Below are 22,733 nucleotides of genomic sequence, written 5' to 3'. Positions count from 1 at the left end.
TCTGTCAACCTTCGCCGCCCATGACTTAATAATGACATAGTGCCTGAATGCACTCTGAACAATATTTCGTCCTCTTGTATAACTGCCTTCCCACAACCATTATTCTTTCTCCAGACTGAATCGCAGATTATAAACAGTTATTATGCTACAAATAATCTCTCAAAGCTCAACCGTCTCTCCGAAGCCAGCAGTGTCAGAGTGCAACCGTTCATCAAAACAGAGCAGTAGGCGAAGAAGGAAAAAAAGGGCCGTGTTCGCGATGGAAATACAGTCGAACGCTATCTCGTCGGTTGCAACCCAGGTGCGCTATCACTACAAAATATCCACTAGACCGCAAGCATTGCAGCGTTGCCAGCATGCGCGCTATATACAAAGCATTGAAAAGTTATTTCTAGGCCAGCCAAGATTAACAAGGCGGACTGCGATTATTTGTGCAATGTGTGCCTGATTAATACTAACACGCTACAGCAGGATTTCACACGCCTTAAAACATTGACGGTGCGATTATAACAGGGCGTATTGCTATTACTTCCACAATGTGTGCCTGTTTAATAGTAACACGCTACAGCAGCAGGATTTGACACGCCTTAAAACATTGACGGTGTGATTATAACGGCGCCGTTTGTGCAAAAAGGGTGATCGAGTCATGTGTGTATTGACATAGAGATGTTCACGCTCGGAGTTCCAGTGGTTGTGCAACACTCACTAGATGTCGCCCAGCGTCGTTTCTGCGCTGTCATTCCTCACTGCCGCCGCTGATGATTGGTTTCGTCTTTCCTCAGCACACGGCGATAAGGGGCCGGTTTGCGTCGAATGTACAGGCGCGGACATAAGTAAACGGAACACGCTATTCCATTCGAAGTGCAATCACGTCTTCTCCATTGAATATAAAGAAACATTGTTTGTCTGCAAGAAAGCCCACTAGCCTCAGCTACCAGCATGCGCGTACCACTGCGGGAAAAGTCAATTAGGTGACGCGTGAAAAATATTCGAAGACAGTTGCGGGCTCCGTTTACTTTTGTCCGCACTGTACGGTTCCCCGACAATGCCTACCCGCTTGCCCCTTCAGAACATCGCTTCACCGCCAATTGGTACATCCTGCGTTTCTTGCTTTTTGCGCGTCATCCCACGAATACCTTGATGCTCTTTATTTATTTATTTTTCTTGTCTTTTATAATTTTTAGTGTTTGTGTTAATTGTGCCTTCATCATGCTTGTATCTACCCCAACTGCAGCCCATCCTTATGTAATGCCCTCGGGCCTTTAAGGATGATATAAATGAAATGAAATCAACGTTCTGCTTACAGCAACGAAATAAAATTGCGCCTCTCTTTCACGCGCATCAAGGAACTCACCTCTATCCACGTTTTGAAAAGCGTACTCCACATACGCCGCATGCAAACTACTGATCGCACAGATGCCACTAAGCCTTCCTTGAGGCAACATTCCTAAACTTCGCGCGGACAGTCACGGTGCTCTTGTTCATTAACAATCTCTTGCCCTTATATTTTTCACATGTGCCGTACTCTAACGGACGTCGATTACAAAAGGATACAATTTAATCAGCAGCAAACATGCCATTATTAGTGTTGACTTAGACTGAAGCAGCCCTAGATAGCGGAGCCTAAACGTTCGTCCATCTGTTCGTCTTTATGCTACCAAGGGATAAATATTTAGTCCATATGTGATCTGCACAGACCTCCTGTGTCCCGCAACTAATGTTTTTTTTCTGAATGAACTTCTCCGGGGGCTAAGAGGGTGTATCTCCCGAGACTTACGGTTTTCGTTAATCCGAGGAGACGAAAATTCGCTTAGAGCGTAGGCCGCCCGGTTTTGGTGTGAGATATCTAGCTGCAAGTGCTGTGAGAGTAATCTCAGGCTCTTGTGAGAGATGCAGTGTAGACCGGTACCAGGCAAGGCTTTGCAACTCAGGCGCCCGAAATAGCTAATTGTGATCCCCACAAGCGAACATCACTTCCTGATAGAAAGGTGCCTGGTAGCCGGAATATTAAGGCGAAAGCCTTTAATGTCTCATACTGTCGTTAGCAGCCGTGTCGGCAGCCTTGTCGGCAGATGTTTCCGCGTTCCGGCGTCACTACTCAAAAAAAATTGTGTCGAGGCTGGGAAGCGAACCAGGGCCTTTGACATTTCAAGTGGAGACGCTTCCACTTCTCCACGAAGGCTCAGGGTTTGAACATGAATACAGGCGCATCTAGTGAATGCATGGGTTTCATATATAAAACAAAAGAAATAAAAAATAAAAATAAGAAAAGAAAGAAGAATAAAGAAAGCCAAAATAAGACATGAAATAAAAATAACATATGAGGATTAAAAAAAGAAACAGTGCGCCAGGAAATGCTTTCGCCTTGCACCCCTTTAGAGAGCCAAAGTGCCCTCTCAATTTTTAAATGAGCTTCAAAACGGATATTTTTCTGCTGATCGTCCTTTCCAAAGAACGAGCCACGTCTACTTTTCACAGCAAATCTTGGAGCTTTTTCTCGAATTGCAAGCAAGGCATTGCTTTCGGTTTTCTCAAAAGAAAAAGGCCTCAAGGTTTATTCGAAACGAGGTGTTTTCAAGAACTATACATTTTATCCAGTGGCTTGTTTGACGTATAGAACGTTTATTTTTATATTAAGTGCTGCGGCCCAATGCCAACGAGACACCCTTTCTAATTTGTTTTCAGTCAGTGCGCTTCCATTATCTTGCTTTTGTGGAACAGCTCTTGGTTGCAGAGCTCCATTTATTATGCCTGCATAAAACAGCTCCTGATTGCGCAAAGGGTATTATGCCTTGAGGCCAGGGCCACCCAAGCTATAGTTAAAGATGTTTTCGGGCTTTCTTTGAAACATTCATTTCCGACATTTATAACAGTGCAAGGCTATGTCTAATTGCCGGTTCGCTGCGTATACATCGAAAACAGCTTTTCCAATGAATATGTTCACTGATAAACTGTATTTTTCGCCGTCGTTCACGCGCCTTGTGAATTGCTTGTTACTTTCCTTGATCCCATTTATTGCAATGCGGCGTTTTTTTTTTCAGTTCAGCTCCTTTCCTCATAGTTACTCCTTCAGCGACATGTGTCGCCTCGCCTCTCTTAACCGCTGCCTGACAACATGTTCGAAAGCCACTCTTGTGAACTTAAGAACATTTTGCTGTAACCGCAGTCTATTGCTCATCTTTACGCTCCCCCTTTGTGACAACTTCCTAAAAACAGCTTATATGCTAACCTGTAAGAGCAAAAAGTGGCCTATAATCTATGAAAAATGTGCAACTCAAGCATTATAAAAAACAAATGGAACTGCCTTTTCAGCTTTCCTTTCCTGAGGAAGGAACTCACGTCTGCACATGGGTCGACTGTCAGTCCAGGCTGCGTGAGGGCCACAGCGGATTTCTTTCTTGCCTTCCAAATGGTAACCGTCGTTGCACGCATAGTAGACAGTGGTCTCTGGAGGGCAGCATTCTCCATCGTACTCCTTGTCTTCCAGGGCAATATAGCGGTAACCTGCCGGGCTCACTCCTGGATCCGTGCAGTATGTGTCTGATGGAAGAACAGAAAAATATCGAAGTTAAATTGTGCGTCCAGCTGTAATTTTCAAATTATTTCAGTTCCAGCCGTTCATCCCTAAGAACTTTCGTTGCTGGCAGACAAATAATTCAGCTCTAAACGAATCGAAACATGTAAATGAGAGAGCTCTTTGAATGGCTAGAAACAAGTGGTCCCAAGTTAAATATTAAAAACACGAAGTAAATGATTTTAAGCACTGGACATGTGGCAGTAACCTGTAATTCCTTTGTAATTTGTAATTTGTATCTTTTCTTTTGAAAACAGTGTCATCCCAAGAGCGCGCGTCCCTCAAACTCCTGGTTATGTAGTTCGAAAGATAAGCATCAAAAAGCCAATAATTTGTCTACATCGAACAAACTGTCTAGGATTTTCCACCGTCATTCAGCTTTGAACGCTTCTCCAATTCCTTTTTTTTATTCCTGACAAAACATGTAAGGTTTGATTAACATTTCTAGACTTGAGTAAAGCTTTCGATCATGTGCATCATGACAAACTTATTTTGAAATTAGAATCACTTCGGCTTCCTCAGTTTCTAATCTAATGGTTTTCTGCTTACTTAACGCGTCTTTGGGCCTCTTTGGTTTTCTGTATTATTTAATGACACCGTATAAATTATTAATGAACCCATAAAATTTGTTTGTTCGCAGATGGTTGTGTTATTTCGACAAATCAGTCTTCGACAAATCAGTCCTCGTGTCGCGAGGAAAAAACGTCCTCTATCTCCCTGAGGTTAATTAACTGAAATATTAGGGATTGAGCATAACAAGTGACCTCAGCTGGAATGCACATATAAACAATATCTCCTCTCCAGCCTTCCGAACGCTCTGTTTGCTACGTCATAAGCATAAAAGACTCGCCGTCTCAAGTTAGATACCTAGCCTGTACTTCTCTGATACGACCTAAATTAGAATATGCTTGTATCAACTGGGACCCCTTCGCTGTAAACTGTACTGACGTCAGAAAGAATCGAGCGCCGAGCCGTTCGCCTCATACATTCTCTATACGGTCTCAGTTTGTGCATCTGCTGTAATGACATCCAACGGAATTCAAACCCTCAAGATGCAAGTCATTACGCCTAAAACTTTGGACCACTTATCAAAGCGTTAACCAGCTCTATACCCCAACCTAAATTTAACGCCGCTCACTACAAGGCAGACACATCATACTCATTCGTTTTATTTAACGCCTACTCTGCATGGATAAACAGATTCCAACCTTCCGTTTTTCCTCAAACTGTAACTCATTGGAACACCTTAACCAACACTGTCTTCTATCTGAGTATGATTGAGACACATATGTTTAACAGCAGGGATTAACAGACAAAACATTTTTGCCTTTCTTTTTTTTGTGCATGTATTTCACGCCTGTCTGTTACTGCCTGAGCTTGATTCCCAGATTTTTTTTTTTTTGCTGTTTTGCAGAATTTCATGCCTCTAATTCTGTACTTCGCGCTTTTTTTTCAATGTTACAAAGTGCCTCAGTATCTTTCCTAGTGTATAATTCTACTACTACGATATTCCACTTCTGGTACAGCGATTTTTGTGCTTTTTTATGTATCCTTGCTAAAACTGCTTTCATGTTTCATGTACGCCCCTCCTGCTTGGGCTTCGGCCAGCAGTATTTCGTAAATAAATAAACAAAAATCTGAAAGGATTGGAGTCTGTTTGCACTTTGGAGCGTAATATCCCACAGGTTTAGGTGTCGCTTGTTTTCGTTGCCGGTTAGGTCGCATTTAAGATACTCGATCAGTATTGTACAGCAGTCACGTTGCTGCATAAACTGCGAAATTCAGCACTAGCGACAGGTTTCAGTGATAGGTTTTCAGAGATAGGTTTTTGCTAAATCTTTTAGCTTATCAGATTTCTACCACGTTCATCCCTTCCCTATCTCCTTCTACATGAGATCCAGGTGTCCATCTAACTGCACGACTCCTAACGAGCCAATCCTTATAACTACTTGTCATCCTAGGCAGACACGCGCTCCCTATGACGTCTGTAGAGCGACTATTCTCCTGCCTCAAGCTTCAATATGAATCAAGCATTAGCGTCAACAGGCCTCACGGTTCTGATATCTAAGTTGTCTACCAGTGTCGACTCTAGCACAACGGTGTAGACCACCTATCGTGAGCCCCTGTGGCTTGTGGGTCGTGTGGGCCAGCCATAGAAAACGGCTGTTTGCATCGAAGTCGCCGCCGCATGTCTGCTTGACAACGCGGCTAAATGTTCTTTATACGCCCCACCTTGTCATCGATGACACTGCTGCTTCAATACCTGTTTTCTGGGCGCTGACGCCAGTAAGGTTTGGGGAAGAAATTGGCGCCTGTTGGTGAGGTGGACAAATCCGGATGATGACGGTGAATCTGAGGCATTCCCCGAACATGGTGGAATATTGAACACAACCAAAATTGTTTTCGTTCTCCACATCGGTTCGTCATCTATGCTGTAACGATGGAACACCTATGACGAAAAGATCGCGACGGCCTTTCGGCTTTCTTCAAGCGATGTTCAATTCCATTACTGGCCCCGTCTTTGCTGAAGTCACACCAAGTCGAGAAATGTCATGACCGTTTGCAACACAAAACACCGCCAGAGAGAACGACAGGATATCAGCAGCTGATTCAAACACAACCGACACTTTGCCATAACATCGGCACGGACGTACAAACGTGGCCTTTTCCCGTTGCCGACAACTGCTCTACCGTGGATAATTTGGTATTATACATATAACGCTGAGTATCTGTTCTCTTGTAAATTTTCTCTGTTGTGATGCCAAGCGCAATTTCAAGAGGTCTTTATTGCACCACCGCGGTGACTTAGTGTTTGCGGCTCTCGGCTGCTGACCCGAAAGACGCGGGCTGGATCCCGGCCGCGGAGGTTGCATTTTGATGGAGGCTAATGCTAGAGGCCCGTGGGCTGTGCGATTTCAGTGCACGCTGAAGAACCCCAGCTTGTTGACAGCACCTACAGCCCTCCACTGTGGCGTCCCTCACAGCCTGAGTAGCTTTGCGACGTCAAACGCCATGAAGCATAAACTAAACTTCGACGTCAAACCCCATGAAGCATAAACTAAACTTCATGATACAAATAAAAATAAAGTGAAATCCAACTAACCTTCACATGTGGGTATTGGCGCACTCCAGGCGCCGTTTTCTTGGCATGTAGCTTCTTCCGCACCCAACAGGTTGAAGCGTTCATCTTCGCAGTAAAAGGTCACGTTGTCACCCGGCGCGCAACAATCGCCGTCATAGCCGCCGTACTTCAAGTCTATCTGTGGACAGTCCTTGTACTCTGTACGCAGACAGGATGAAAACGGTATTAAATGCTTGCCTCAGAGAGTGTGAAGTAGGTGTTGAATATTGATAGATCCATTGCGAGAGCTTGCAAATAGATGAATAAGCAGTGATTGTCTCCAAACACCGCTGGCCTCATTGGAGCTGGGCTACTTACGATAACTGGAATTTTAGATTTTAAAATGTATCCGGGCTGTATCGGGCCACAGTGCATGGTCAAATTTTACTCTACAGGAAGCGGCACGTGCCTAGCAGAAATCGAGGAAATCCGCATTGGAAATCTTTTTTTACAGAGGCGTAGTTTATTTGCGAACGAATTGAGCGCGATCTTTGCAAAGCAATGGGCAACGCAAAAAGTACCCCGACTGTTGTGGGCAAAATATGAGACAAATTGGAAACGTCCTGATCCTTACATCCACTACTGATAAAGGAATACAAATGGAAGAACGATGCGAGTAGCCGCAACTTCAGCTGTTGCCGCCATGTTTCCTGACGTGAAGTGGCATTTCTAGCTTAAGAAAAATGATGGCCGATAACCACAGAATTCGCGTTTCGTTTGCCACGTGCATAGTCCTAAGTCGTGCAGTTTCTGGGGACCCGTTTCGGCACATTTCCAACACTAAGAAAACTTTGTTTGCAGAGCATAATGAATCATTTTGGCAATTGCAGTGTCGATGGTGGGATCAAGACTGTTTCTCGCAAGCCACAAACAGGTGCATTGCACCACAAAACAATACAGTGCGGCATCCTTGCAAGGAACTGGTACTCGTTGCAGTTACAAGTAACATACTGAACACTGCCCGCAAGCCGCTGCGTGGCAAAGCTGCGCTTACGCTAAGCATGGGATGAGTTTCGAGTAGAGCTATCCGGTGCAATGAACGTATTCAATACAAATATACGGAGCACGCCAGCGGAGACCCCGAAGCCTGGCAAAGGATCCAGAAACGCTGGAGCCACAACTTTATTATCAATTACCACAATAAATTGGCTCTGCTTTTGTTGCGTCACAACAGTGTCATGTGACAAAGTTCCACAGATATCTTAATAACCATATGAGCAATTAATTGTCAGAATTACTATTTCTTATGGGTTCGGCCTTACCAATGCACTCAGGACCCGGTTCTGGTAGCCAGGTGTCATTGCCGTCGGTGTAAGGGACACAGGTGAGGTTGCTGGGCCCTTTCAGCCAGAATCTGACATTGCAGTGGTATAGGGCAAGACGCGACTCTTTCACCTCCACGTAGCCGCCGTTGGCAATTTCCGGCGGTGGAACGGAGCAGGGTGTCAGTTGAGGAACTGCGAGGCAAATGGGATTAACTGAGCCAGGAAATACATCGCTCATCTTTCATTTTGAGATCGAATTTTTCTCGCACAATGTGTAAGCGAATTCAGCAAACGGAACGGCGAGCTAATCTGGCGCACAGCATGCTTGCGCAGGATGTAACCAGCCGTAGTATATACTCTTCGTACGTTAGGAGAAAGCAGGTGACTAAGGAAAAATGCAAACAGGTTTAGCGTCATTGCCTAAGCCCGGTGTGGAATATGAACATGTAATACTCGTGTAAAATATCTTACGGAACTACCCATTGACGATACTTATACACCGGAAAAGTAATACTAATTCTGATTCGACTAGCCTAGGCCTGAGTTAAAACATTAAACAAGAGCCTACATTGGTCTGAATTAACGACTTGTAAATTACCGTAAGTGAGCTTTAAAAGGTAGAGGCAACAGCCTTTAGGCTACCCGTTTTTTTGCTTTAAACAGGCTGAGGGGCATAGTAATTATGAAAATGAGTTCGAAAGACGAGAGCTCATTGCTAAAAGTCATTAAGAAGTGAATTTATGCAGGCAGTTTCGCTGCCAGTCAGTGCCAACGCTCAAGTGCAGCGTCCCGTTGTGGTCGACCGACTAGCCTGAACTAGAAAACTCCGGTTGACGTCAGCGTTGCTTTCAAGCACTGGTTCTTGCGAGCAGCATGTTCGCTGACGTCACACTGTGTTGGACAAGTGCTCCTTGACGTCACTCGATTTGGTTGGATATGCCGAGCGGCTCAACGAACTTAATTCATGATCGTTTTCAACTGTGTTCCACTCAAGGCCTCGAAACTAAAACTATCCAGACGACATTGCCGTGCGGCTCAGGAACAAATCGTATTGTCTGCGATCAAAACATTGTCTCCGTACACTTTCAAGCGCAAGAAAGGTTTTTCATTGTGAATAAAGATTCTTCACAGATTCAATAGCACAGCCTGCTCTGTGAACAAAAGGGGCCTGTTTATTTTGGCGTTTTTTTTTTTCAAAAAAGAAAATGTTTCTCCTCTTCAATAATATTTTTTCAACTCAAATTTCAGCTCTTGATACTTCTTATCCCTTTGTCTCGAATTTTAATCTTTATTTTAATATCGATTCAAATTTGAATCAAATATTATGCATTTAAATCTTTAAAAAAGGAACACTATTTGGGTACAAATGGTGTTTTATCCTAAATTTTAGACTCTGCAATGCAAACATTTTAAAGTTTCGGTTATAATACAACACTGAATTGAAATTTAGCTTTAAAAACTCTGAATAACATATTGAATTTGTAGTTCTTTTTAAAACCTAAATCAATATTTGAACGGAAATTTTTTTGGGTTGGAGTTAGAACTAATTTTGCTAAAGCACACAGCCAAACTACTACCCACTGCTACGGATTTGGCTTCTACAACCACTCAAGGAGTCTCTTAATAACGGCCCTTGCCTTAATACGAATCAGGCATGGAGTCAGAGATCAAGATATTTCTTCAGTGCTGTTCCCACCCCGTTTTAAAAACGTATACAGGAAAATTGGCTTGGAAGAGCTGGCCATAAATGATTGCTGAGAACATCGTAGTTGTCTCTGATTAAAATATCCATATGTATTTTATTTTGCAAGAAGTCATAAAAGGAAGCCGAGAAGATAGCCGTGCATTTGAGGCTTGAGATGTCCTCATCCCTCCGAATTAAGGCAAACACAGCAGCCGATTGAGGCCAGAGAACCCGTTACAAGTGTAGCAAGAAAAGGAAAAGCCAATATGTTGGGCATCAGAAAATACAGTCAGCAAATGCAACAAGGGCTCTAAAATACAGTTTGGAAACATATTTGATATATTATGTTCCAAAGTATTGAATGAATCCTACTCTATGAGTAAAGTTCTTAAGGACGAAATTTCCATGGCAACCACATTAAACGCTTCAGAAATATAAACTCCAAGAGTCTTTAATCTACTGACAATCACAAGAGGTGTAGAGTTACAAGCTAAGTTAAAATTTGAACGTATCTGCGTACCTCTAGGGGGAAAATAAGAACCATTGTTTTGAATAGCATTGTTTTTAATACGTTGGCGAAGCAGATGGTATAAGTATTCTTATATCATCAGCAAACATAATGAATTGTACCTGTTCCTTGATGAAGACAGTATCATTAACGTAGAGGCTAAAAATGGGGCCAAGAATGCTTCCTTGTGGAATATATGAGCACGGCCGCTCAATGGAGGCGCACTTGTGCGCTCTCCATTGAGCGGCCGTGATATGAGGATATTTTGATCGCTGTGAACTCAAGCCATTGAAACAAACAAACTAGCATCTGTCCGCTGATATTACTTTACGTTCTCGTATGACGGACCCCTTAATCCATACCGTTGAAATTTTTCGGGTCTTTGGTATATGGCGCAATCCCAGTGAAAAATCAAGTATATGCAATAACATAATCTACCACGTCACTCATTGCAAATAAAGAAACTATGCCCTTCTACTATGAAATTTGTTTCCGTATGACTGAAAAACGACTAGTTTTGTTGAGGTCACGTTAAGTTTTAAGTCACTGTCAAAGTTCATGCGTGTAAGTTGCGCCGTAAAATTTTTGCTTTAGTGATTCTTGATTAAGTGAGAACATGAACATAACTGGGAGCTCGTATCAAGCCATATTTAACAAACTCTCTCAGCAAATGTTTACGATATCGATATTGCAAAGATCGTGACCTAGAATACTTCCCTGTGCAACCCCAAAGAATATTCGTTTCCTGCGAAAAGTGAATCAATTTGTCAGCACAGTGAAATATATTTTTTAGGTACCTCTTCAACCGGGCTTAAAGAAACCCACGTACGCCATCATTTTTTAGTTCTTCACCCAAAGCCTAAAGATGGGACTGAAAATAAAGCTAGTTTTCTGACCTCTGCCGTGATTTGTTTTATCTTACTTTTTTTGCACTAATCGAAAGCAAGCTCCTTTTCCATATAAACAACCACTGGCTCTGGCGCAGAGGAACGCATCTGAACAATTGATAAGCTTAGTTTTATCCATTATGCACTCTTGTTTCCTTATTCATTTATGCGTCCACAATCCTTGGCATCGGGGACACGCAATGAAACCGGTATAATTGCACTATTCTTCTGTATGGACGCGAAGACTGTCGTAACTCCTAGGCAGCCTGCAGTAGGAATAATGACACTTCCGTTAACCAAGGCGCGTTGGTTACATTAAACAATTAGTTGAGAGCAGTAAAGATGGTTCTAAAAACAGCATAAACAAAAAGTACAGGTTACATCTATCGCTGACGCCAACAACCGCTTTTCACTACAGCCACGCTGACGATCACAGCGTCGCTGCATGTATAGTGCTGGCGTTGGTTGAGGGGTTTCTTTTTCCAATAAATCGGAATTCCTCCTCATTTCACCCCAAAATGTCTAAGGTCAGAAATCAAACTATCGATAGGGGACTATCAGATACCAAGAGTTCAAGATACTAATTATTAGCTTGCTAATCCATGCGAACAAAGACTACGGCTTCAAGTAATGCGAAGGAACAAGCCACCAGGAAAATCTGGCTCGTTACGTCCAAACAACACGCAATGAAAGAGACCGAAACATTAAAACTAGTCTAAGTTTTCGCTTCATCCAGAACCGCGTATCTGATGCCAGATCTCTCTCTCTCAAAAGGGGGGTATCTGGAGACGATGGACATAATCATCAAGAGCACAACAAAAGAAAGGGCGGGACTTCCTATACACACCTTAACCGCCCGACTCATACGGCTCGACATTCACAGCAGGGTGGAAGACAGACTGAAGGAATCAATCGTCAGACCCTCATCCACTGTTAATTGATAGAAGCTAATCGAGTGACGGAGAAAATACCCCCTCCGCCCCAGTTTATGATTGAGGATGGACAGAGCGAATCTTCACGCAAAGATCAGAAAGAACATGTATGTTAAACTCATCCTCCAAAATATGCATCCTAATTACAACATCGAAAGAAGAAAAGCTAGAGCATAATGGATTTGAAAAAAATCCTATGCATCCTTATAAAAGAGAGGCTTCCGAACCAGTGGCCGGCATTTTACTGCGGTAGTTACCGATATGGAGGTAGGCTACTAAGCTGTGCGTACATCGAAGTAATACACGTTGCGAGTGCTAATGAAGTTGACATAGCGCTGACCATCCAGGTGCATCCTTAGACAGTCGGGATCTCAGGCTCTCAGGCTGCACGTTGAAATCACATGAAGGGCCGCTCCGGGGAGCAGGCCACTCAGATCCTCAAGGATATAGAATTTAAAACAGCACTCATTATGCGGTTGCTTGGACGCCAAGGGGTAGAGGAGAAAAACTTACCCAAGACCTCGACCGCGAATTAGTACTCCGGACATAATCGCACAATGATAACTGCTATGTGGCGCCCTACAATTTTCTCCAGTCGTAGGGGCTACAGGCTAGAATGATTAGAATTTCAAAAAAAAACTGGAAAGAATTGAGATAGCTTAAGCTTCGAAACGGGAGCAGGGCCAACAGCAGTCCGAGATCAGTTAGTTCAGCAGGGGAGCATGCACTAGGCCGTGGCCGTGCAGCTCGCGCGTATGCCAGCTTTCCTCTTTACAATGTCCCCCAGGCATTTGAGGAGATATCCTAGTGGTTTAAGGGGTGAATGAGACAGCGGGGTCATAGTTTGTCTTGAGACACTAGACATGTACACTCTCGTGGCCACGGTGTCGGAGATCGCTAGACGACATGAGTGGCTTAAAAATAGAGTTCACAAGAGATTTTTGCTTCAAGATGTGGTATGGGCTTTCATATTTAGCGAGAATGTTCCAGGATAGGCGTGGAATACGCGCAAGTATCAACAACCAGTCTGGAAAACCGAGGGTGGGGGGTGGGATGCTAGGCAGGTGAATCTTCACTGTGGAGGGTTTTTTGGAAGGATTGGGTGGCTGTCGTGATTGACCGGGCGAGTTGGCGGCAATCTTCGGCGTGCCTGGCGGCATGCGAAATAGTGGTGCACTAAAATGTGTCCGGGTGGTAGGGGAGAACTGTATCGACGGGGACGGGGGGATGTCGGCGGTAAAGAAGGAAGGAAGTCGAAAACCCTGTTGTAGACTTCGTAGGAGTATTGTTCGCAAACGTAAGTCAGGGGAGAATCAGGTCACACTTCGTGTCTTTCGAACCGACGTACAAATCCAGCATGTCACCCAGAGCGCGGTTCAAGCGTTCAGTGAGGCCGTTTGTCGTAGGGTGATGAGCAGTGCAAGTCCGATGGATGACGTTGTACTCGAGGAACAGAGCTTTGATGGTATGAGATAGGAAGACGCGGCCTCTGACACGCTGACCCTCGTGAAGAAAGGATGACACATCCTGGGCTGTCGCAGCAGGGTGCACGGTGGTTTTAGTATACCTCGTGAGGTGATCAACGGCAAGAATAACCCATCGTTGGCGAGAAGCAGCATATGGAAGGGGCCTGCATAAATCAACGCCAAAGCAGTCGAAAGTAGTCGCAGTCACGCAGTCGAAGGATCTCTCAATTAGGAAAGGCAGCAGAAGGCTTGATGATCCGTAACGACCTTGAAAGGACGGCCGTACACGTAAGGGTGAAACTCGCCTAGGGCCTAAACAATGGCAAGGCACTATTTTTCAGTCAGACAGTAGTTAAGCTCAGTCTTTGTAAGTGTGCGGCTCGCACATGCAACTATATATTCGACGAATCCACATGTGCGCTGTGCGAGCACAGCACTGACGCCATCACTCGTTCATCAATCAAGAATGGGCACGGCCCCCCATCGTACACCACCATCGACAAGCTCGACGCGCTGGGCTTCCACAACACCTTTGAAGAAATTCAGGAGGCCTTTCTCCTATCCCAAAGAGAACAAAAGAACCGAAGTTTGGGGCAGCTGGTATTGATCCATCTTGAAAAAACGTAGCAGCGCGAAAAAACGGGGACGAAATAGACACAAGTACGACAGGACGTATGCTGCACTTCCAACTGATTTTTATTGGGAATGCCAATGCTTAAGTAGAGCGGCACTATCGCCTCGTGAAAATCAATCTCAATGGTCTGAAAACGCCAGTCCATTATCAAGAAGAGACAAGGAAGCGGTGCTGACACACTGACCACCTGTTTTTCTGTTGTGATATGCCTCAATAATCTCTCCTTCCACACGATCCCTCCCACGCCCAAGAAACTTAGTTTTCTGAGAAATGTGTTCACACTTACATTCCCTGCAGTGGATAGCAAGATGACCACACTTTCCGCCTGCTCAGAACGCCTGCTCACAATAGAAACGGGCAGACAAACCCTACGAAGAGTCGGATACCCGGCCAATTTACACATAGCCCAGTCTGCAACCAACATTCCCTTGGCCAATAGAGCTCGCGTACATGTAGCTCCAATACCCAACAACATGTCTTTACACTCTCATGAAGGCCGAAGAGGAGTAAATTACATCGCAGGAATGAGAGGGAAGAGCGGTAGGGCAGTCTACGTGGACGGAGCCCTATATCCCTCTCCACATGGGAACGACGCGGTAGCAACCGAAGTAGCACCCAACTACCGAGAACTCGTAAGTCTTTCGATACAGAACTGCACCATATTAGAAGAAAAACTGCGGAACTCTAAGATACTGTGATGGAAACATTCAATGTAATGGCCCATTCTTCTGATATGTAGCAAAATCGTTGTTTTAAAGTGTTTGCATCAATCTGATCTAACCGTTAACGCTGAAATGGGAAACCAATGGGGAACGCTTTTGGTGATAGCAATAATGTTAATACAAAAAAATGCATGACTGACACCTGGTGATCTTCAAATATATTGATTATTACGGCGAAATCTTTCATAATCACAATGTTTTTGTCTAGGATTGTTTAGTATGTCCTTTCACGGCGCTCCAGGCATCTGCCACGTCGGCCGCAAAGAAAGAACTAAGGATGGCGGTACCGCACACTCACCACTGCTATTCTTTGCTTATTTACAATATAAATTTCTGTCTCAGGTGCGCATTCTTCCCGCGTTATTTCCAACATGTTGTGAGAGCTACTACACTATGCCATTATTTTTACACTCGTCTCTGACAGCTAGCTGTGCCTTTAAGATGTCCCGCCACGATTGGTCAGTGACTACGGTGTTCGCCTTCTGAACACAACTCGGAATAGAAAAGAAACCACGGCGCTCTGAACCGATGCAAGCCGCTGGGATTCGGCAGAGGTGAAATGCAAACACGCTCGTGGGCTGTGTGATGTCACTGCACATTAAAGAGCACCTTAAGGCTGAAATTAAACCGAAACCCTGCGGTAGGGTACACATCTGGGACGTTCACATCTGGGACGTTCAACGCAAGCATCTTCATTTGTGAATCTGAAGAAAACTAAAGTTTGTTGTGCGCTGAGGGCGGTAAAAACAGTTTGTGATAGACAGTCAGGCACAGATAGTGACTTTGGAGCGAAAGCGGGATGAAGCCACCCCGACAATATTAGGCCAAGAAATTTTTCTTTTTGGCATCGCTGGCGCTGGCAGACCTGGTACCAATATCTTTGTCATTTACTAGCGCTTCGTGATGAAGGAGTCTGATAAGCAGACAAAGCGTGACGCGAGAGGGACTACACTGGTAAAGGAATACATTTACCTTTGCACGTACTGATCGGAGAACTGGATTCTGAGAGATAAATAGCGAAGGGCATGACAATCGGATGGAGTGGATATGTAAGGCGCTCGCAGGTCATGAATAGCAGCTCACCAGTATTTCTTTGAAGGAATGTATGTGTTTGTTGCATCTTCCCACTGCCCAAGTGTTCGGTAGAAACTTCGAGGATACAGAACAAGCTTGAAAGCAAACTAAGTCCAGCGAAGTTTTGAAAGGACTGTCATGGGAGTAAGTTCAGAGGTACGCAAAAATTATACTGGTCAACGGAAGAAACGACAATAACTAAAGCTTAGCTGAAGTAAAGAAGAGCGAATGAAAAGGGCTGTGCCTGTGATGCTGGAAGCAGCTACTACCCGACGTTCCTTTTTGGCAATGGAGTGGATTCCAAAAGAGGGCAGTGGAGAGTCAGGCTCCTGGCTGAGGTCAACAAGTTTCCCAGGGTAGGGCAACTGAGGACAGGGTAGATTTGGGATCAGCGGGAAAGACCTCGGTCCTCCAGTGGCGGTATTTAGGCTTATGGCGATGATTCTGCTTTACGTATAGAAAAAAGACCCTTGTCAAACCGTTCGCGGCGCGCACTAAAGAATAAAAAGCAAACGGAACGTTTCTCACGTGCGCAGCATTTCCGGCCGAATAGCAACAGGACCACTGTAGTGCTGGCGACTGGAAAGCAAAAAAGAAAAGAAATTATAGGTCATGTTTATGACCAGACGAAGTCAGAGATTGCCAATAAACGCCAAACATGCATCTAGATGCTGAAGGTGGCCCACATTCACACGAATTTTGGCCCTATCAGGTGCTCTGCATAATTTTCACTAAGAACAAATGCATTACCTCCTATATGGAAGATGCAGCCCTCAAAAAAGCCAACGCTTTTATTTTCCGACGTAAAAGACCAACGGCCAATTCTTTACAGGCAAGCAAGAAATTTCTCTGAGTAGGCTGAAACCGTTTAAAATATAACATTAAAACTGAAATTGACGCTGACTGTTTATTTTTCAAGGCATCAATCTGGCCAGGAGGCCATGTCAGTCAGTCAGTCAGTCAGTCAGTCAGTCAGTCAGTCAGTCAGCCATTTGTTCAACAAAACACATAAATCATACATCAAAAAATGTTGGGCCCATAACCATAGCTAATTTGGGCCCGTAGTTACGCACACTTGGAATTACAAGAACAAGTAGTGCAAATGCATCTCAGACATCATACAAAAAAAAGAAAAGAAACAACCAGAAAATTGGAAACACTATATGCCATTACTACATACTGCTAAGTACAATATTTTTACTGAGTATTCAAAGCCTGTGGATATTTTCACCTCCAGCGGGATGTCATTCCAAATTTCTTCTATCGCGCTCCTAACAACACCGAACAAATCCTCGTGGGGCACAGAATAAAACAGATCTTCCACATCTACAGAGAACATACACCCAACTGAAGAATTACCCTCGAGAAACCGTACAACCTGTAGCGAGTTTTTTACAGTGAAGGGGTCATGGACCTGTAGAGAGCCTAGTTGTTTCTGCAGATACCTACTGAGGACGCGCTGCCATGTACCGTTTTCGCTTACTATACACCTAAACGGTGCATCTGTCTTATGGATTTTAGCTGTGAAAAACACAGTGAGGGCAGTAAACTTAGAGTCAATAATGCTATTCGCTAAGGCGTTCAGCTCTAATTCCCTGCACATGGCCGCCGCCTTACATTTAACTCTAGCCGCGCTAGATTTCACTGTCCTGAAGTTCTTGGTGACAGCCTCTTCCGCTCTCTTCTGGTACTCCTCTTCCGCTAGCACAACAACGCCTCCCTCCTTGTCTGATTGAAGCAGAACCACTTTTCCCAACCCGTCGTTGGAACGACTAGTGGTGACCTTACTCCTAGTCTTCATCAGCTCATCCACTCCATCAAGCAAACAACGTTCTTGATCTTCATTCGTTGCTTTTCTTGCAATCTGCCGGTTCATTGCGAGAAACTCATGTGCGTGGACACTTGGTTCTTTATTGAATTTTGATCCCTTTTTCAAAATATCGCTAACGTGCTCCGGAACAACAACGTCACCAATAATTGTCAAATTCTTCTGCGTCAAATCCTTCTTCTGCTTGGCCGCTGTCGAGCGCAACACTTGGTTTAAGGCCTGTGCCCATAGGGCCTCCGTCAAGTTTGCCGCGAGGCGATTGATGGCACGATGCTTAATCTCAGCAAGCCATCCAGGATCCAGCACATAACATAGCACACACAACTGGTCTTGACACCTTCTAACTTGTCGCCACAGCTCACACCTCAAAAGCTTCAACAAACGCTTTAATGGGAAGGGAGTGCTGAAAGTTTTTAGGTACGTAGACGATTTTCTAATTGTTTTGAAAAAACTAAACAACATTTCTTACACCGACGCAGTTCGCAGCATCCTGGAGGGCTTTCAGCAGAACGGGAGGGGACTGAGATTTACGCACGAACTCCCTTTACAAGGTTCGTTGCAGCTTTTAGACGTCAATTTTACTCTAGGGGTTGATCATGTACGTTGGGGTACGCTCCGAGGGCACACCTTTTGATTCTGCTCACTCGCAAACTGTCAAGAGGTCTATTGCCGGCCTATGCCTGGGCTCTGCTCTCTCGAAGTAGTGCCCGCATGCTATGCAGTGTAGCTTTAATAAGCAAGTACACCGGGAACTTACGGCCGGGTTCCCCTGCACGGTCATTGTTTCTGTGGCTGAGGCCCTACTTCGGAAAACCAAGCAGGTCGTGGTCGCCAAAGCGAACGTACTAGAAAGGAACTCGTTCAAACCGGTAGTGGTTCCGTATATTCACAAGGTTGCCCATCATGTGAAGAAAGTGGCAAGCCGACACGGCGTTCCTGTGGTGTTCTCCGCACCGATGAAACTCACCCAACTTTGCTCACGCATTTCGTGCGCGGAAAAGAAGAGTGGCTGCAGGAAGAAGCACTCAAAGAAGTATGTCGACTGCTGTTCCGGTGTCGTTTACGAGATACCTTTGACCTGCGGTAGGGCTTACATAGGCCAGACTGGGCGTTGTGTCAATGACCGGGCGGGGGAACATTTGCGGGCGTTAAGGGGTGGAGGGACACATTTGGCAGACCATTGTGCGAACTGCAGAGCGTGCGAGCCGCGGCTGAAGGAGATAAAGATAAAGATAAAGGAGATAAAGATACTTGGCAGAGGCGGTGATAAGACGGCATGTGAATTATTAGAAGCCTTCCACATCAGGAAGAGGGGGCATGACTGTGTGAGTGACACGTCGGTTAATCTTTTGCAAGCAGAATACAGATTTCTTGAGCACGCACTGTGAAATGACGATGTGTTTCTTTACCGCGCATGTCTCGTTTTATGTATATATTTTCGCCCTCTTACCTGCGAAGAAATCAGATGAAGTTAGCGCCTCTCCTGTGTGTTTCCTCCTCTTGTGTGCGTGTTCTTGTGCGCTTAAATTCATTTCAACATGAGACCGGTATATTTCTGTAAGAATACTGATGCACAATATATAGGAGAACGTGATACGAAGCGCAGAATGTTTTCTTCGCATTAATATGTGTGTTTTACGTTTTATGAACTTTAACCTCCCAAACCGACTCAGATGGCCGCCGCGGTGCCTTAGTGATTATGGCACTCGGCTGCTGACCCTGAAGACGCGGGTTCGGTCCCAGCCGCGGCGCCTGAATTTCAATGGAGCCGAAATTCTGGAGACCATGTACTGCGCGATGTCAGTAGAGGTTAAAGAACCCCATTTGGTTGAAATTCCCCGAACCCTGCACTACGACGGCCCTCATAGCCTGAATCGCTTTGTTGCGTTAAACCCCCTTAAATGATAAGTCATAAACCAAAGAAAGACAGTCTACGCGTAAGACTCCCGATAAATTCGAGTGCCTGGGAGTCAAAATGCACATACATTGCATGTAAGAGCACTTACATTGCATGCACTTACATTGCATTACATTGCACTTACATTGCATGATACCACCCCCACCCTGCATGGGACAAAGCGACTCTGATGGTTGATCTGACAACCACCCATCGTTTTCTTTTTTGTGTTTGCCCTCTTCGCTTTTATCTCCACTTGCCTGCAACCGCGGTGGAGTTTGCTCGGAGCTGAAAACACAGCGTCAACATTGTATTTACCTGCAACATTCTTTAACCCGTGCGCTGCGCCATGTGTGTACGGCACTACCACAAACTTCTTTCTTTCCAGTTTCGGCTTATCACCCTTCTTCACCCATGCAATAAGTTTACCACATGCCCGAGAGATCAAATGGGAGGGGTAACCGCTTGACCTTAATCGGGCAGCCTGTTAAGTTTTTCCTGCTTGCGTTGTGTCTTTCGTCGTCCGTTCCCGCGCTGTTTTCACCATGAATCGTTACCAACTAGCCCAAATCGCAGCCTTAATTACATTGCACAGTATAGGGGTCTCTAGCATTTCTTGACCTTCATAATGAGAACGCCACAGAAGGTATTGAACCCGCACCTAACCAGCTTGTTGCGCAGCAGAATAAATGCATTACCTTCTGTTGGAGCTGAATGTTTTCGAGATGCTACAGCTTGTCTTTTTTAAGATGTGTCCGCTAGATAAGTCAATGAAGTTGTTGATTATAGACTATTGATTACAGACTGTGCTTCTTCGAGCAATAGGTCTGCACATAATCTCTTATTGCTCTGGAAGAAGCAATACGACAATAGGCGCAAGCCTTGAATTTAGGTAAAGAAACTGGGAATAGAAGAGCACTTACACTTTTTCATCTACACACCTGAAGCTTAATAATAACACAGAAATGGCAAAGAAGACAAGCTTAATAATTCGGAAGGGAAAGCTTCTGCGCAACCTGAAATGTATTCTGTCATTCCCACAAAAACACACCGCAAGTGACAAACACACGTCCATAATTGACTGGTACACTTATTTCTGAGGATATATCTCGCCCGTCTTTGCGCTTCACTTTTTAAAAAGCCCTCCCTTTTGTAAAGAATGAAAAATGGCGATGGTTACGCTAGTGACTAGAAATATTTGTTAAATTATTATCGGGAGGCTGTCTATCATATTAGCTAGAAAATCGACCCTCCGCGCTTCTGCGGGCTGCAAAGTACTCCCGTACGCCTTGAACTTATGCCTGGCCTGGCAGCCGGACCGATAATACCACAACACACTTTTCAAGTGCGCTCCAAGTGTCATACAAGTACCATGCTATGCAGGTACTATTACACCATGCGCTCGAAATCACCTTTCCCCAACCCAAATACAATGTCTTTATAATAAGTGCCGGCGGCTTTAACTCCGAAAGTACGCGGTCTCGGTGCGTTGTCTCGTGACTAGAACACAAGCATTAAAACAGTCTCTATGGCCACTGTGTTCCTACTTGCTACAGCAACATGCTTACCTTCGTCAAGCCTCGATTTGTCGCTTGTGGCATGGCAAAAGGAATACTTGTTTTTCAATCTTTGTCACTTAGGTCTGCTTACCGAAGCATACACCTCAAATACGGCGATGCGTAACCCACACCTCGCGAATATTTATTTTGGTAGCCGGCAAACGCCAACACCTTTCAGATTGTGAGGACTTGCCTAACCACAGCTTATTACTAGGCTGCTTCATGTTGTGATCACGCAAACAACCCAGATTTCAAAGCTAGGCATCTCTCTAAAAACTCCGTTGCTGGCAGAAAAGTGCCGCGAACAGCGGTAGCATTTTTTCAACGGTGCACCACATCATGAGAAGAAATTCGTTCAAATTATTCGCAGCTGCACTTGGTAATTTTATATCGGTTGTTGCAAAAAGCACTTTTTGGGACATGCCTTTCAGTTTTGATTGAGTTAAAGAAGTCCGCTGAATAAAGACTACGACAAGCGTATATAAAAGCGCTATGTGTATAACTACTATTAATATCTACGCAGTGCTGAATTTTTGGCGAACAGTCATGAATACATCTGTCGCATCTAGACCAATAAAACCACGCGCCGGCTGACTCAGAACCCCATTTTTTTTTTGTTGCGAGGCTCTGCGCGGTACCAGCAGAATTCAAAGCTAGGTAGCTAAGTATCCACAAGAGCAGGAACAAGTTACATCTTTTTCTAACCGTGCTTTACAATACAGGGCACGTACCTAAAGCTTGAAGCATGGAAAAAGTAGTTTTTACAACGCGGAAAAATATACGAATACTTACGCCCAAGAGTGCCCGTCTTGCCTCTTGTTGCCTTCATCGTAGCTCGACTGACTGACCGCAGACGTGCGGACCTTCCCCACAGCTCGACGCCGCCACCGGCCAATGTAAGCTTTTATCGGTATTCGGAGCCTGAGTGGGGCTCTCCGCGTCCGGCGGATACGGGCTTCAAATTACAGAAGCTGGAGCACTAGCGAGATACACAGAAGGGATTGCCCGTTGGGCGTGTAACAAGGCTGCTGCTTTGAAAGGCTTCCTCTTCACAGCAGAGGTCTCGCCAAAAGTTTAGACGTTTTTTTGCGCCGCTGGTCGACGCGATTCGCGCAGTCGGCTGCTAGGAGAAAGGTCATCTGATTAGGCGCGCACTTATCAGGCACAGTCGCTGAAATGAGGATGTGACCGTCTAAATGCGAAACAACTCAACACGCTCCAGAAGACTTGGGTTTATGTGATACTGCTGGACCACATCCTTTTTTTTTTTTTTCAAAATGTGGGGCCTAGCATGCTGAATCGAGGTAATGAGATTGTGGATAGTGGTTTAACCGAATCGCACTCTAAAATCCCCGTTAGACATTCCATTCACACACCAACTTACCTAGTTCTCTGACCCGCTGTCAGCGATAAGTTGCCATATTGGGCATGTTTAAAAATTCCAAACAGTGTCAACTATGCTCGAACTTTCTAGTTTTACCGGTGTCTAACCTAGAGTCTTGGTCTGCCCTAACACATCGGGACCGGACCAATGCTCCTGTAATAAAAAAAGAGAGGCAAGCTGGCGGCGTATCACACGTCC

General features: G+C 44.8%; 1 protein-coding gene across 1 annotated transcript in view; it reads right to left on the bottom strand.

The window, feature by feature from the left end:
* The window catches only part of LOC149360634 (complement factor B-like), a 135,790-nt gene extending 113,708 nt beyond the window's left edge, over positions 1-22,082 (bottom strand). The window contains exons 1-5 of the mRNA XM_089572422.1: positions 21,944-22,082; positions 16,396-16,446; positions 7,958-8,152; positions 6,678-6,854; positions 3,340-3,540 (exon numbers count right to left, since the gene is read on the bottom strand). Of these exons, the coding sequence (XP_089428548.1) occupies positions 3,340-3,540; positions 6,678-6,854; positions 7,958-8,152; positions 16,396-16,446; positions 21,944-21,980 (661 nt within the window). The 5' untranslated portion in view covers positions 21,981-22,082. The remainder of the gene's footprint in view (positions 1-3,339; positions 3,541-6,677; positions 6,855-7,957; positions 8,153-16,395; positions 16,447-21,943) is intronic.
* Positions 22,083-22,733: the final 651 nt, after the last annotated feature.

This window comes from Amblyomma mixtum, chromosome 2 (assembly GCF_055824585.1).
Source record: "Amblyomma mixtum isolate Tamu chromosome 2, ASM5582458v1, whole genome shotgun sequence".
Taxonomy (NCBI): Eukaryota; Metazoa; Arthropoda; class Arachnida; order Ixodida; family Ixodidae; genus Amblyomma; species Amblyomma mixtum.
This window is presented reverse-complemented; position numbering and strand designations above follow the sequence as displayed.